The sequence below is a fragment of the Elgaria multicarinata genome, chromosome 9 (assembly GCF_023053635.1).
Source record: "Elgaria multicarinata webbii isolate HBS135686 ecotype San Diego chromosome 9, rElgMul1.1.pri, whole genome shotgun sequence".
Taxonomy (NCBI): domain Eukaryota; kingdom Metazoa; phylum Chordata; class Lepidosauria; order Squamata; family Anguidae; genus Elgaria; species Elgaria multicarinata.
The window spans coordinates 89,090,643-89,106,110 of record NC_086179.1 but is presented as its reverse complement, the minus strand read 5'-3'; the positions used below and the strand labels follow the sequence as shown (position 1 = coordinate 89,106,110).

Here is a 15,468-nt window from a genome sequence, read left to right as displayed (position 1 = left end):
TTGTTGAAGTTTATGTCTAAATGCTAGAAAGTTGCATTTTCATATAAATGCATTTCACATGTATGCATTGATATGGATATATATACCAATCTCTCTCTCTCTTTCTCTCTCTCTCTCTCTCTGTGTGTGTGTGTTCCTTTCTTTTCATTTATTTATTTTTCTTTTGTTAAAATTTCACAATAAAAAATAAATAATAAAACAAAAATCTTGAAAAATCTTCTAAGAGAAACCCAAAGGAGGTTTTAAGTCCCATTGAAAGGCCTTCAATGACAGGGCCTGAGATACCTCAGCTGCTGTCCACAAACCTTTCAATGTTTCCTGACTCAAGAGTCTCCCAAATTTCTAAGACAGCTGAGGTACATTTTTTTCATAGAGCAAAATTTAAGAGACATGTCAGTTATACCTCCCCTACCAAAAAAAAAAAAAAAAAGTGTTAAAATTTAAAGAAGTATGCATTCCCAGGCCCCTTTTCCAAGTGTGAGTCTTGCTCCTCACAAATTACAATTAAAATAGATGAGATTTTTGAAAATTATTGAATGTATCCAATAGAAACTCCATCCAAATTAACAATCCCCCACCCCCAAAGTCTGTCCAAGCAGGGATGTTTTAATTGCCTTGCTAAATCTCTATTGGGATGGGCTAAGCATCTGCTCATATCTTCTGCTGACTAGCCACACATTTTAGAGAACCAGGTCTTAACGCTTTTATTTATTTTACAAAATAGGCAATTCACAAGAGACTTAATTTTAAATTCTTTTAGCAAATTGTGACATTTTAACAGTTTAAGATTTGTAGATTTGTGTTGTTGCTTTGAGATGTATTATATTTGTTTTATTCTCTGCTGCTGGATTTTATCCTGTAGTGGGAGGCATATAAATATTGTAAAACAGAAATATTATTTTTATTTATTTATTACATTTCTATACCGCCCAATAGCCGGAGCTCTCTGGGCGGTTTACAAAAATTAAAAACATTCAAAGTATAAAACAACAGTATAAAACCATAATATAAAATACAATATAAAAGCTCAACCAGATAAAAACAGCAGCAATGCAAAATTACAAATAAATAAATAAATATTCTCTATCTATCTATCTATCTATCTATCTATCTATCTATCTATCTATCTTTGACCCTAAAGCTATTTTATTTTAATGTCTAAAATAGTTCAAAATATTTTATCAATAAAATACGGTTGGCGTAGTTAGATGGCAACACTATATCCAGGAAAATGGGTATGGCACTGCAGATTCTCAGCGCAATCCTATGTAAATCTATTGAAAAGTAAGTTCAATGAGAATTACTCATGGTTAAACATGCAGAGGATTATTGTATTGATTTATGATTATTGCAGTAATTAGTCACAGTGGAATCCTATACTACCATATTCAGAAATAAATTCCATTATGTCCAACGGTTCTTACTTCCAGGATTACGGCCTCAATTAAGTGGGATGGGGGAAATCATACAATTATGGGTTGTGCTCTCAACAGCCAGAGTGCTCTGGGTTCATAGCCTTCTGCCTAGCTTATACCCTGCCGGCAAGAGGCAGGCAGGGCGAGAGCAGGACAGACATGATTTCACCTACATTCCTCCTTTCAGAATATGAATTACAACCTCAGAAGAAAAGCTTTTGGCAGTGGGTAGGAAGAGGTGGGAGAGGCAAAATCCGCTATCAGATCTCTTCCTCCGTGCTCGTAGCTCTGTCTATGGGTGCGGAGGAGGAGTTTGGCAGCAACCTATGGCAACCCAAATGCTCTCTAGGGGCCATAGGATTGCTCTCTTAATAAATCCCCCTTTCTTTTTTCGTTCATTTGGTTAAATTGGATGGCAGCACTACAAATAAAGAAAGGAAGCATAAACTATACATCCAATAAGTACAAACTACAAGGACAGAGCCTCCAGCACTGTTAGAAACACTTAAAACTGCTAAACTGGCATGTCGATCTACGACCCACGTATATAAGTATTTAATAGCAGTAAATAAATATGATACCCACTGTTTAAGACCAGATTGAAATAGAGAACTGGAGTGCCCTATCTTGCCTAACTAATGGGCGTTTGCTCTAGCATCTGTATCTGAAGCTTCTATGGATCTCAGGTTATGTCTTATTCAGCAAATAATTTTGTTTCAGGTCTATTGGACTCCACAACATCTTTTCAATAAGGGTTTGTCTAACTTGCACAGTTGTTGGAGCTGTAATGCATCTAATGCTTCTTTAACTCATATGTTTTGGCAATGTCCCATAGTTGCCCCGTTTTGGGAGGAGGTTGTAATAAGGATGAACTTTGTACTGAAACCATCTATAATATGGAATAATGTACATCTCCTCCTAAATTACCTACCGGCTTCTTGGAAGTTAACACACGGTCAGCATGGATGGATCTTCAGAGCCCTTATGATAGCCAAAAGACTTATACTATCACATTGGAAGGACAAATTCGCACCTCCCATAATGCAATGGATCAAGGACCTAATAATATTATCAACTTTTGAACAGATGTTATATAGATGCAACTTGCAAGTGGATAACTATACTGAAATCTGGTCTGCTTTTCTTGAAACCTTTGTATAACTTTCTCCCTTTCTTTTATTTGAACAGTACACATAAGATGGAAAATGACGATAATTTTATATACACAAAGTACAGGTTTTTTTTCCATTTTCACAATGTATTTTTTGTTTTGTTTGTTGATATTCACAATAAATAGCAATTTTTTTTAAAAAAAAAGGACAAACTACAAGGATGGCTTTTATTCCAGTTGCTTCACTAAGGTGGTCCTTGATGTTATTTGTCATGGAAAGAAATTTGAACATCTTTTTCAGTAGCTCGGTCTCCAAGTTTCCCTAGGGTAGCTTCAAACAGCATTCAAGAGAAAAATATACAAGAGTTTCTTTGTGAGAGAGGGAAGAGCAGAACCACTATGATATTCATCATAAAATGCCTGTTGCACATGACTTGACTTCTGAGAGCCTATGTGAAGGATCTGTGCAGGATCAGACTGAAGTTCTGTCTAGTCCAGGCAGTGTCCTGTTTCCCACAGCCACCAACCAGATACCTCTAGGAAGCCCACAAGCAGGATATGAGGGTAATTTGTGTTCACCAGCAACTGGTTCTGTGGGCTATGCTGCCTCTAACACTGGAGGGAATATATAGCCATTGGAGCTCTTGATAGCTTTGTCCTTCATGAGACCCGAATCCAGGATGAGTCAAATCTTCCACATGGAACAACACCAAAGCTTCAATAAACTGAAAGCCAATGTGTGACACATGACTAGGAAAATTGGATGGTTTCATTGCTGTACTGAGTAGGAAGCCTTAAAAAGAAGAAAAAGGAAAAGAAGGGTGGCCATTACCTGCACAATCCCTATTCTGTCTGGCATTGTGGATGTTGGAGAAATCCACCACAGAATCAAATCGGTTCAGAGTTCTATTAATCTGATGTGCAAATTATGCAGCAGACCGGCTTTTTTCTGAGTCACGCGGATTCTGCGGATCGGTTTTGTTTGTTTGTTTTACTTTTCTGAACTTCACAAATATTTAGTCCTAGAAAAATGGTATCAGTGACTACTCCAGCTGTTTTGGACTACAACTCACAGCTTTGTTGACTATTGACTTGGCCATTGGCGGTTTGTGAACTGCCCAGAGAGCTTCGGCTATTGGGCGGTATAGAAATGTAATAAATAAATAAATAAATAAATAAATGATGGCTAGCTCCTACTAGCAAGGCTTTCTTCCATTGCCGGTAGCATCAAAGGATAATACTACTACTATTTTGAAAAAAAAGGAGCAGGGAGAGAAAAGGGTGAAGAGCATTTGTTTTCCAGCACGCATCCATCAGATGATTCAAATTAAATGCCCCTAACGTCTGAGAAAGCTACTGCATATTAAAGTGTGTGTTTCCCATATCTTAGGCTGGATCAAATATTGATCTACTGAAACTTCAGGTGCTATGTTTGACTTCAGCCAAAATTGGGTACATTTCCTAAGGCTCTAGAGCAGCCTTCCTCAACCTGGGGCGCTCCAGATGTGTTGGACTACAACTCCCAGAATGCCCCAGCCAGCTGGCTGGGGCATTCTGGGAGATACAGTCCAACACATCTGGAGCGCCCCAGGTTGAGGAAGGCTGCTCTAGAGAGTGTTTCTTGAACAGAATATTGTGTGACCGCTTGGCTCTATTTCTCAGCCTAACCAGTAATGCAAACCCTAGACCACATTTGGGGAAAAGTTAAAAAATAAAGGCTAAACAGCCCTTATCAAGTGTTATCTAACCCACATTCATCATCACTACTGGGAGGAGAGTAATTCTACAACAGCTGTTATTAAGAATTTGTACAATTTTCAGATCTGCAGTGGGCCTTCCAAATGTTAAAAGATGATTCCTTGGCTTAGCTGCTTTTTGTAAAAGAAAAAAAGGAGGGGGACTGTTATGGTACTCAGTGCAAAGAAATGGATTCTCATTTCAGAAAGATAGTGTGAATTGATATGGAGATGTCCAATACCATGAGATGATGTCCATTTCTATTCTCCTGAAATGGCCACTTGGGTGAACACCTAAATGAGCTTCTCATTTAGGTGTTCTCACACCTAATCTATGTCAATAAACCATCTTAAGAAGCAATCCTGTGCATGCTGGCATGGGTTTGTTGGAAGTTGTATGACTTTGTTTCCTATCTAAACATGCATAGGATTGTGTCCTTACAGTTTTAAGCCACCAGCTAAAATTAGAATTGCATTAAGGCTGAAATCCTAGGCACACTTATCCTGGAGTAAGTCTTCTTGAACTCAGTGGAGCTTACTTCTGAGTAGACAAGATTGCAGTATTATTAAGATTTGATGATTTTATTAATGTTTTTATTGAAACCTGTTAAAATATCTCTAAAGCCCTTGAAACACCATTTTCTTTATTGTTGTTCTATTGTAGGGCTTACTTTTTTTTTTGGCTTTGCTATATAGTTGGCTTTCATTATCCCTAGTAAATTGTATGTATAAAGAAAAAAAATTCTAGATTGCTCATTATTTTGAGAAACCCAGCAGAACAGAACCTTAAAAGGGAAGCGAAATGACTTTCCTTGGGGAGAATTCCCTCACCAGCAACAGAACTCTCAAAAATACTAATTTCCACAATATGCTTTAAAAAGGAGAGAACACACAATTTCCTGTCCCCAAAGTTTCAAGCCCAGGATGTTCCGAAGAGCAATAGTTTATGATCTATCATCTCTGTATGTACAGTGGGAGACCAAAACAGCTTATGCGAAGGAAGGTTCCTGGGAATTTGATCTATTTATCTCTTTAGCCAGATGTGGCTGAAGCTCCTAGCACTCACAGTGCCTGAATGTTGGCAGTGTGTCAAAAGTTTGCTGCTCCTTGATAGCATGCTCATTACGACAGACATGGGTGGATCCTGCTAGCAATTCCACTGCGATAAGTCTCCTTCCTTGTATCCTTGCTTACCCTCCCGAACAGCGTGGCCTCTCATGAAAATATGCGACTAACCATATTTCAAGAGAAATATTTTAAATGGTGCACAATACGGTTCACATGGCACTTAAGGATATTCTTACCTAACCATACTCTACTCCATCATTGTGCTAACTTCATTAATGTGGGGGAGCAATTTTGTGGCAGGCTGGAAATTATACAGGCCACAAGATGGGTGGTTTGTAGTAACCAGCTCTGAAACCGACATGCCTGACCTTATTTTGATAATGTCCATAAAAACTTGGGGTATCAATATTATACCATTAACTGCCCTGGGTGGGTTGGTCATCACGCCCCCTTGCAATCATTCAAGTCGGCTAACCGTCTTTGTGCACGCACACTTATTTCCACTAGATTTAAAAGATTTAAAAAGTTCACTATAATTCAGATTTATCTGTGGGGGCTTAAACACTAAAACAATCTTATTTATTCAACAGGCCCAATTCCCATTCCAGACTGCTAGATCCATATGCAATGTCAAAGACTAGTGCTTTCCAGTCACCTTCCTTCAGAGTCGTTTATACTAGGATCATTTGCAGGAAAACGTTTAATATTCTAATTTACTGCTTCGGTCCCTAGTGGGTACCTGCAACAAAACGTATTTTGTCAGATGATTCTAAATTCCAAGGAGCACAAAGGACATGCTTCAGACCCTTGTAGCTCCCAGCGTGTGCAGTTTCGTCACGCGGAGGAAAGGCTGGAGCAAAGCCGGGTGGCACCCGGCCAACGCAAACCGCCATCAGTCTAAACACAGCACAGCACAAACACCACATTCTGACACTTATTTGCTACTGGGGAGTACCTTTCAAGCACAGGAGTCTTTCAAGTGAGTTTGATATACACAAAAAACAGCAGGCATGGTACGTATATTGTGATCAGGGGTGCAACTACAAAGGGTCGTTAAAGGGGGAGATGGACAGGCAGAAAGGCCTTCTGAACCAACATTCAGACCTATAAATCCGTAATGAAGGGCTTAAAGAGGTATCCTGGCTGCCAATAGACCTGAGCACCCGCAGGTCCCGCTGGGATCACTCTGGAAGTAAAATAGCTTAGAAGAGCAGCTTTACCTTATATAGTACTTAAAATATGTTGCTCAGCGGTGAAGGTCCATGATAAACCTCAGAGAGAAGCTTATCAGACGCAGACAGACTCTGCTACAAAAGTGTAAACAAAAACTGTAATTTATCCTTGCAGGTCCCTAACCACAGCCAAGGGCAACAAAAAGCTGTGGTTAAGGCAACCAAGGATCTGCTAGTATGTTTGTTTATTTGCTGGAAAATCTTGCAAGCGTTTGTACAGTATGGGAATCAGTAGGAATGAAATACTTCTGCATCATAAATACATAAATAAAGAGGGGATTATTTCTCCCCCTGATTGTTCTAAAGTAAACTATGGTTGAACATGGATGAATTTCTTTGGAGCTCAGCCTAAGCGGGTGATTTCAATGTATTTGTTCCCATCCCTCCCATCTAATCTAGTTCCACTGAATGGAATAACCATCAAAAACACTTTTCTTCATTTTTTTTTTTTAATGAAACAATATTTGTGGAAAAATAATAAACCTATTATGCATTTTTCAGTTATACAAAATTTGCACTACCCAAACCCATACATTAACCAAAATGCTATTAGATACCAATATCCACCCTTTCCCAATGTTTTTGATCCAAGTTTTCATGTTTAAAATGTGTATAAAATGTGCACAATACAGAGAGCTGTGCAGGAAAAACGCCTGCAAAAATGCATATAATCTAAAATTAAAAAAAAAGTGTTTAAAACACATACAAAAAGCATACATTTTGAGAAACGCACACAAACATACGTAAGAATGTTTGTGTGGACTTTTTAAAAAGTTTGCAGACGGCTGCAGAAACAAGATGAAATGGACTTAACTTTGAAAAAATGAGAAAATGAGCAAAAGTGAACTTGACAGGTTCGTCCATCCCTAGTGGACGGAGGATCAGGTAACCCCCTTGACTAGTTCCAATGATACAATTCTATGGCTCTTCAGACAGTCTCTCCACTGCGTGACTGGCTTGCTGCCTCAGACAAAGACAAGGAGGAAAAGGAGAAGTAAGCTGTTGTGGTTATCTTCTCAAAGAAGCCCTCAGTTTGCTCCAGAAGCAGCTTGTCACACCTTATTAGTAAGATGTGCTAGAGCAAATGTGTGAGTGACTTGCATATCTCCAGGCATTGCTTCCAGATCTTGTTTGGGTGTGTGGAAGGTATTCTGGGAATATGAGGAATATGTGTTATCCCCCTCTCCTTTCAAACAACACCAAGAAGCTTCTCACAGAGGGAGAATGAGACTTTTGTCTGTTTACTAGGGCTGTGCTCCGCTTCGCTTCGGTTCTTAGAACCGATAGCGGAGCGACCTCATCCACCTCCAACAAAGGCAGAGACAGATCGGGTCAGGGGAGCTGCGGATCGAGACCAAGCGAATCGAGACCAAGCGAATCGAGACCAAGCGGATCCTTCGCCTCAATCCAGAGCTCCAAAAAAAGGTAAGTGTGGTGGGAGGGGGGCTTACCTGGCACCACTACAGTCGGTGGGCTGATGGCGGCAGAGTCAGGTAAGGGGGCAGGGGGGAGGGGGGCTTACCTGCCTCTGTCGAGGTCCGGCAGTGGCTTCAACTGAGGCCGAGACCTCAGTTGAAGCCTCCGCCGGACCGCAACGGAGGCAGGTATGTGGGGAGGGGGGCCTTTTCAATATAAGTCTATGGGGGGGAACACGGAGCTCCGATCCGGATCCGCAGCCCCACAGTGGATCGGAGCAGACCATAGGCGAATCAACGTGGAGCAGAGCGGACCCGATCTGGAAGTTGTGGATTAGGATCCAGAGTGGATTGGGGGTCTGTGCACATCCCTACTGTTTACCTCAGGTGCTGTTTACCTCAGTATCAATGCTCATTCTCTAAAGCCTTGGAATTCGTGCTTTCAAACTTCCATTAATTAAAAAGCAGCAATCCAGTCTTGACATCACTTCTGTGGGGAGGTTGTTTCTACAAAGCCAGTTTGCCCACCCATACTGCACTGGCTCCTGGCTATGACCCAGGTAAACAGATTTCTAAATGAGGATTGGTACACACATTCACTTGCTTACTCTGATACAATATTTCTCAGCTGAATATTTGAATTATCCACATCGAAAAGCATTGAGTTAGACCTTGACCTTAGCTAGAACTACCGGTCTAGCAGGACGGAGGGGTGAAGGTCTCACGATATTTTTATTGCAAGATCTCCCCCTCTGTTCACAAGCGGCGCACACCGACCTCAGAGGGAGAGGCGTTGCACCCACCATTTTGTTTTTCTTAAAGGGGAAGATGCATACAACCGCTCGTGCGCAAAAGGTAAGGGTTGTTTTTTTAAAAAAAATCCTCGCTCCCCCCCCACCCCCGATGGGTGCAGTGCTCCTGAAGAGCTCTGCGCGCCGTGCGTGGGTCCCAGCTCCTTGCGAGGAACCGGGACAAACCACGCCGCCCCGCCACACATTCCGCAGTCTTGAGCTCAGCCCGGGACTGCGGAAAAACCAGGCTCAAAGGGTAGGGTGAAATCCCGGGGCAAGGGAGGGATAATCCCTCCCTGATCCCAATATCCCCTGTGGGTCCACATGATCCCAGGGATCGCCCTGCGATTTTGTCCCATCTAGCTAAGGTCCTTGTCTGCATCAAGCAAATCAGGTGGAAATGAGGTGGACTGTACTACTTCAGACTCTGGGAGAACATCACTTTTTTGTGATGTTTTACATTAAAAAAAAAAGCAACTGCAAAATAACATTTTAGGGAACTGCCTGAGTTAGAAACTTTCCCAATGTTCTAATTTCTTTTAAGTATAGAGAGTTGTTGCTGTTGTTTTTACCAGGGCAGCATCAAAAGTGGAACCTCCACCTTCACCTTGAAATGGTACAATCCACTCTACCACTTCATTCTCTTACATGTGAGAGCCAGTGTGGTGTAGTGGTTAGAGTGCTGGACTAGGAGTCAGGAGATCCAGATTCTAGTCCCCACATGGCCTTGGAAACTCACTTGTGATTTCATGCTAGTCACAGACACTCAGCCCAACCTACTTCACAGGCTTGTTGTTGTGAGGATAAAATAGATAAGAGGAGGATGTGTGCTGCCTTGGGTTCCTTGGTTGAAAAACGGGTGGGATATCAATGTAATAAATAAATAAATATGAAGACTAAGCTTTAGAGTGTTCGTATCATATGATGTCAGTTCAATGTGTGGTGATCAATCAGTGCTGACTCTTTCAAATGCCTACAGCCATACTACCTTGAACACGCCCAATCTCATCTGATCTCGGAAGCTCAGCAGGGTCAGGCCTGGTTAGTACCTGGATGGGAGACCACCTAGGAATACAGGGTGCCGAAGACTCCTTCAAGTTTGCAAGTAACACCTTGTTGCCACAATCCAGGAGTGATGCAGGGACATGAGCAAACCAGCAGCTTAAAAATGTTGGCAACAGGGATACCATGCTGCTAATTTCATCTCCTAAATAGATTAATTTAAGTGAATTATTATGTTTAACCTAAGTAATGCTTACGGGGGCTTGAATAGCTTTGAGTGGCGCCTCATTGTTAAAAATAGGGCTGTGCTCTGCTTCTATTCGGTTCAGAGAAGCAGAAGCGAGGCGGCCTGATTCGCCTCCGGAAAAGGCGGAGGTGAAGAGAGTTTGGGGGGCTGCGGATCGAAGCGAAGAGGATCACCTCAATCCTCTTACCTCAATGCCTGCAGGTAAGTGGGAGGGAGGGGGACTCATCTGGCGCTGCCCGAGCCACCATCCATGCGGCGGCACTGGCGGCAGCACCAGATAAGGGAGCAGGGAGGAGGGACGCTTACCTGTGTCCATTGCGGGCTTCAATTGAGGCCCCGGTTGAAGGCGGAAGTGAAGGCCGAGGCCTCTTCCGGCTTCAAGCCAGGGCCTCAATTGAAGCCCATGACAACAGACACAGGTAAGGGGGTGGGGGGTGGCTTATCTTGCACTGCCGCTACTGCCACCATCCATGTAGCGACGGCGGCGAAGCCGGATCTCACTCCGCGGAGTGGAGCAGGAGACGGGCGGAGCGGCACGAAGAGAATCAGGCCCGATCCGGATTTTCCGGATCGGGCCACAAAGCGGATTGGGGGGGTCCGTGCACAGCCCCAGTTAAAAACATGGAGAAGGATGAGCTATGGTAATATGTGTTTGAGTAAATGTTCTCAGGCATGCTTATGCATACGCACGCACACACATACATGCTGGCAACGTTTCTGAAATGTTTTTAAAAACCACAATTAAGCATGAGAGCCTACTGTAAAGGGTCAAACACTTTGGCCGGTAAAGCCTACACGTAGGTCAATAGTATAATCGCGATGAGACCATGGTTAAGTGGAGCATGACTTCACTTGGAGCTTGTTGTCATAATACATGGGAAAAGAAGGAAAGAGATGTACCATTTGCTTACATTCGAACTAGATGGAGGGCAAAAGTCCAACTGATATTTGTCATATTATATTACTTTCCTGCTACAAGAGGTCACGCATGCTGACAAACTCGGTTTATTAAAAGTAAACCATGTAACAATGGGAGGTAAGGTGATTAAATCCTTCCGATGAGGCATGACATACTGGGCTGTTTCTTCACCCGACGAAGGCGGCGGGGGTGAGGAGGCAGACGGGTTAAAAACAAACTTATCAGCTGAATTGTACAAATGTATATCCACAATGATAAACTGACCTTCTTTACATTTTTGTTTAAGTCAACCAAGCTGAGCAGAAAAATGTGGTCCTTCGCACCGAGGAGCAGGCGACCCCTTTCTTCATCAAGCAGCAGGGTTCGAAAATCCAGCCCCTCCGCCGATCCCGAGAATGGAACACAGCTGTTGGAAAGTAGCAAGTCTGTGAGAGAATGAAGACAACCTTAGAATCAAAAATGTATACACACGGCTCATGGGTGCCTTCTATAAATATATGCACCCAGCATGATCTTCCCTGGCTAAAATAACTTATCAGAGTAAACTAGATTTCATCCTAGAGGATGGGGGCAGGGTAGCTATGGGGTACAGTAGGGGGAGATTAGCACAGTACGGGGTGTGGGTGTTTTTGATGAAGTCCATACACATATTTTGCTCCTTATAAGGCTTTAAGGGCTAAAACTGTCGAGAGGTTAGGGCAGAGCTTTCCAAACTGTGTGTCGCGACACGTTAGTGTGTCAGCTGCAGTGTGTAGGTGTGTCACACGAACGTAACGAGAAACCTCTGAGTCTATGTGAAGTAAGCAAGACCAACTTGCATGCGTTTTTACTCAGCAAAGGTGCCGATTTGTATGGTGCACTAGTATATTCCCCTTCCGTTGTATCCGTGTATGCACACCATGGTCGAGGGATCATACAGGTACTGCGCATGCGCGTTATGCATAATCAGGTCGAAACAGCTGATTCCATGTCACTTCTGGTGACACGGCTGCACCTGAAGTGACGCATTCCAGAAATTCCATGGGTCCAGTTTTTTGATAGAACACCGTCTCAACCGCCGCTCGATTGCAGCTCGACAAAATTGGTTCAATGTGAAAAGTCTTGGAAATGTATGTTATTATCCTGCAAATCATATATTTTAAAAAATATAAATGAAAGGTTTTCATGAGATATGTTGTGTCCCCATACATTTCGTTATTACAATTCATGTATGTGTCCATATCTCTTATAAGGGGCTAGTTTAACCTTCGGTTTGCTAGTAAAAATGAATTACTGTGTCGCAAAATGATGCATGTCTAAAAAGTGTGTCACCAACACGAAAAGTTTGGAAAGCTCTGGGTTAGAGCAACTCCCTCACCAGGAAAAACTAAGTGTTTGGGGGCTTTCTGGTTTAGAAACATTACGATTGCTGCATACATAAGGCCAGTCCAACATACACAACGCAACACTCTTACTAGGGACTAAGCCTCACTGAACATAGTGAGGCTTACTCCTGAGTAAACATACATAGGGTTTGGCTGAACATGAACCTGGGCAGCCATTAACTTCAGTCTAACCTACTTCACAGGGCAAGTGGGTTGTATCTAATGTTAGTCTAACCTAAGTCCCATTTCTTTTAATATGTCTACTGTAAGTAGGAATAATGTTGGATAAATATGGATAAAATGGAAGAAGCATGTGAAGAAATAGATGAAGGCAAGAAGCATTTGAGACAGGTAGAGTGAGATAGACAGAGTCTCCATGTTTAGAAGCACTATACTTCTATGTATCAGATCCAGGGAAAAAATAGAACAGTCTCATTTCTGCTCACTGGTCCTGTGGGCTTTCCAAAGGCAGCAGGCTGTCTATAGCTGCTGCCATAAACAGAATGCTGGATTAGACGTTGCTTGGTCAAATCCAGCCAAACTGTTCTTATGCACTTTCGCAGGGGCAAAAGTTGCTGTGAATCACTGCAGGAGGGCCTTCCACAACCTGAACCCCATTCCTTCCTGTGTATACAGGTCACTGCAGTTACGTTCCCACCAGCAGCTGTCATCTGCAGATTTGCCCTCAAGGAAGAGACTCTGTATCACGGCACCAACTTCTGCAACGGAGGAAATACACATTGGAACACGCCTGTTAAAAGAAGTGGTTGTGGTGGTTTCGGATGAACTTCCTCCTCGCCTTGTTCATCCGGATAGGTCACTCGTACGAGCTGTAAAATGTCCACGCAAGTGGCAGGTGGCCACTCCGTTCAATTGATGTGGTAGACATGAAGGAAATCAGAACGGAAAGCAGTTTGAACTATGGTCACATTTCAGTGTTCCATCCATGCAAGTGCTTTGTGCACCTGTGGGGGTTTTGTACTTTCCTGAAATAGCAACTTCTCCCACTGAGCTTAAAAAGAAGTTTGCCGTTCTGACAGAGGATGGGAGAATCTCCCCAGCTGCTGTGATTCCAAGCCCTTCTGCTGAGATGACAGGCAATAAAGAGATCAGCCATGCAATCCACAAAGCTTTCTTCAATAAATAGACATCTCTTCACATCTGAAGCAAGTGTGAGAGCTATCCTCTAAGCTTAGTTAGGCTAATAAAGCAAAGCAGTTGCCTATAAACTAAATGGGCAGTTTTCCGTAGTGTCTGACAGGTTTTAACTGAACACCTCCTCAGGGCGGGTCTTCAAGTTGTAGCTTCTGGTGAGCGGCTAACCCAACAAATCACCTCCCACCTCTTCTCAACTCCACCTGCTTGACCCTGCTGTGGACTCTGGGATCTGTCAATTCTGATGGTTCCCTCCCACTCCAACAAAAACTGAGTTCCCACAGGCAGGGACGATAATCTCTGATCCTGAGCCTCCTGTCTGCTAAACTCCTGGGAAGATTCCTCCTTGACTCCTGGAGGAACTTGGAGAATTTCTTCCCCTGCATCCTATCTTGGCTGGTCTTCTTCTTCTTCTGCCTCTGAGTCCAATTTGGGACACACAGAAGGGAGATCAGGCCTTATTCTGACATCAGCCCTACTACAAATGCCACCGTTGTCTGATCCTAGGCACGTCTTTTCAGTGGTTGTGACTTCCTTATGGAATTCCATCCTCAGAGCTGTGTGGCTCTTCTAACAATACAATCCTAAATATGCTAACTCAGAAGTAAGACCTATTTCACTCAGTGGGATTGGCTCTCAAATAATTAGGTATAGAGTTTCAGTCTCAAGGCCAAAACAGACATTATTTTAAACATGTGTCTAGCAGCTATGTCTTCTCCGTTTTTACAGGGAGACCAATCTGGATCTTAAAAGCCCCTTAATCACACATGCTACAATCCTGTGTGAGGTTGCCCCCTGCACCCTCTTTAAAGTTGAAATGTGGGGGGTATGTAGCTGCTAGACACAGATTTAAAGTAATGTCTTTCAGGCTCTGAGAACGTGTAGCTCTTACTCTAACACCACCTAAAAGTAAATTTTCTTAGATGTAAGGCAAAAGTGTGCTCACAACTTTAATTCAGGATAAAAAATGTCTTTGCCATCAAAGGTTTGAGGAACGCTGCTCCACACGAGCATTTCCTACAATGGCTAGACATGGCACTGCAATCGCTTGAGCCAGTCTTATGTCATGGAGAGGGTCTTTGACTTAAGGTAGGCAGTCCTGGAGTTTCCCTGGAGAGCCATATAGCTCACTGGATAACCTTCCGGTCACAGAGGGCACGGCTAGACGAGGGGGGTGGAGGGCAACAATCTCACAATTTTATGATCGCGAGATCGTCGCCCTCATCTACATGTGGCACACGATGTCCCAGGAGGAAGAGGACACCGCGCCCACCATTTTTTTTTAATTGGAAAAGAGTGCAGGAGCGCTCCTGTGCAAAAAGGAAAGGAACCTCTCATGCAAGCACTGAGTCATTACTGACTCTTGGAGGGACGCCAGCTTTCGCTGACATTTTCTTGGCAGGTCTTATAGCGGGGTGGTTTGCCGTTGCCTTCCCCAGTCGTTATTACCTTTCCCTGAGCTAACTGGGTACTAGGCTGAGTCGACCCGAGCCAGCTGACTGAAACCAGCTTCCGCTGGGATCGAACTCAGGCCATGGGGAGAGTTTCAGCTGCAGAAACTGCTGCTTTACCACTCTGTGCCACACAAGGCAAAAAGTAAGTTAAAAAAAACACCTCACCCACCTACACCCCACTTCCAATGGGCTCAGCGCTCCTGAGGAGCTCTGTGCCTGGGTCCCAGCTCCTCACAGTTACTCGCGAGGAGCTGGGACAAAACTGCAAAGGCGGGCCACACGTTCTGCAGTCTCTGGATCATCCTGAGACTGCAGAAAAAATGGAATAAAACTGTAGGGTGATATCCCGGAGCAAGGGATATCTCTCCCTGCTCCCGGAATCCCCTGTGCATCATGTGGATGCACAGGGTCATGATCCCGGGGTGATCCCCGGAATATTTCCCCGTCTAGCCATGCCCAGAGTCTCTCTCAGTAACTCACTGGTTTGCTGTGAGGATAAAGTAGGGGGAGAAACATGCACACCGTCCTGAAAAGGTGGGCTAAACCTACCTAAACTGAA

The 15,468-nt window shown here is 43.3% G+C and overlaps 1 protein-coding gene and 1 pseudogene across 1 annotated transcript in view; one reads left to right on the top strand and one right to left on the bottom strand.

Annotated features, from left to right (window-relative positions):
* The window catches only part of SEMA3D (semaphorin 3D), a 221,924-nt gene that overhangs the window by 113,120 nt on the left and 93,336 nt on the right, over positions 1 to 15,468 (bottom strand). Inside the window, exon 3 of the mRNA XM_063134307.1 lies at positions 11,201 to 11,361. Coding sequence (XP_062990377.1) covers positions 11,201 to 11,361 — 161 coding nt within the window. The remainder of the gene's footprint in view (positions 1 to 11,200; positions 11,362 to 15,468) is intronic.
* Positions 9,740 to 9,858, top strand: LOC134404363 (5S ribosomal RNA; annotated as a pseudogene).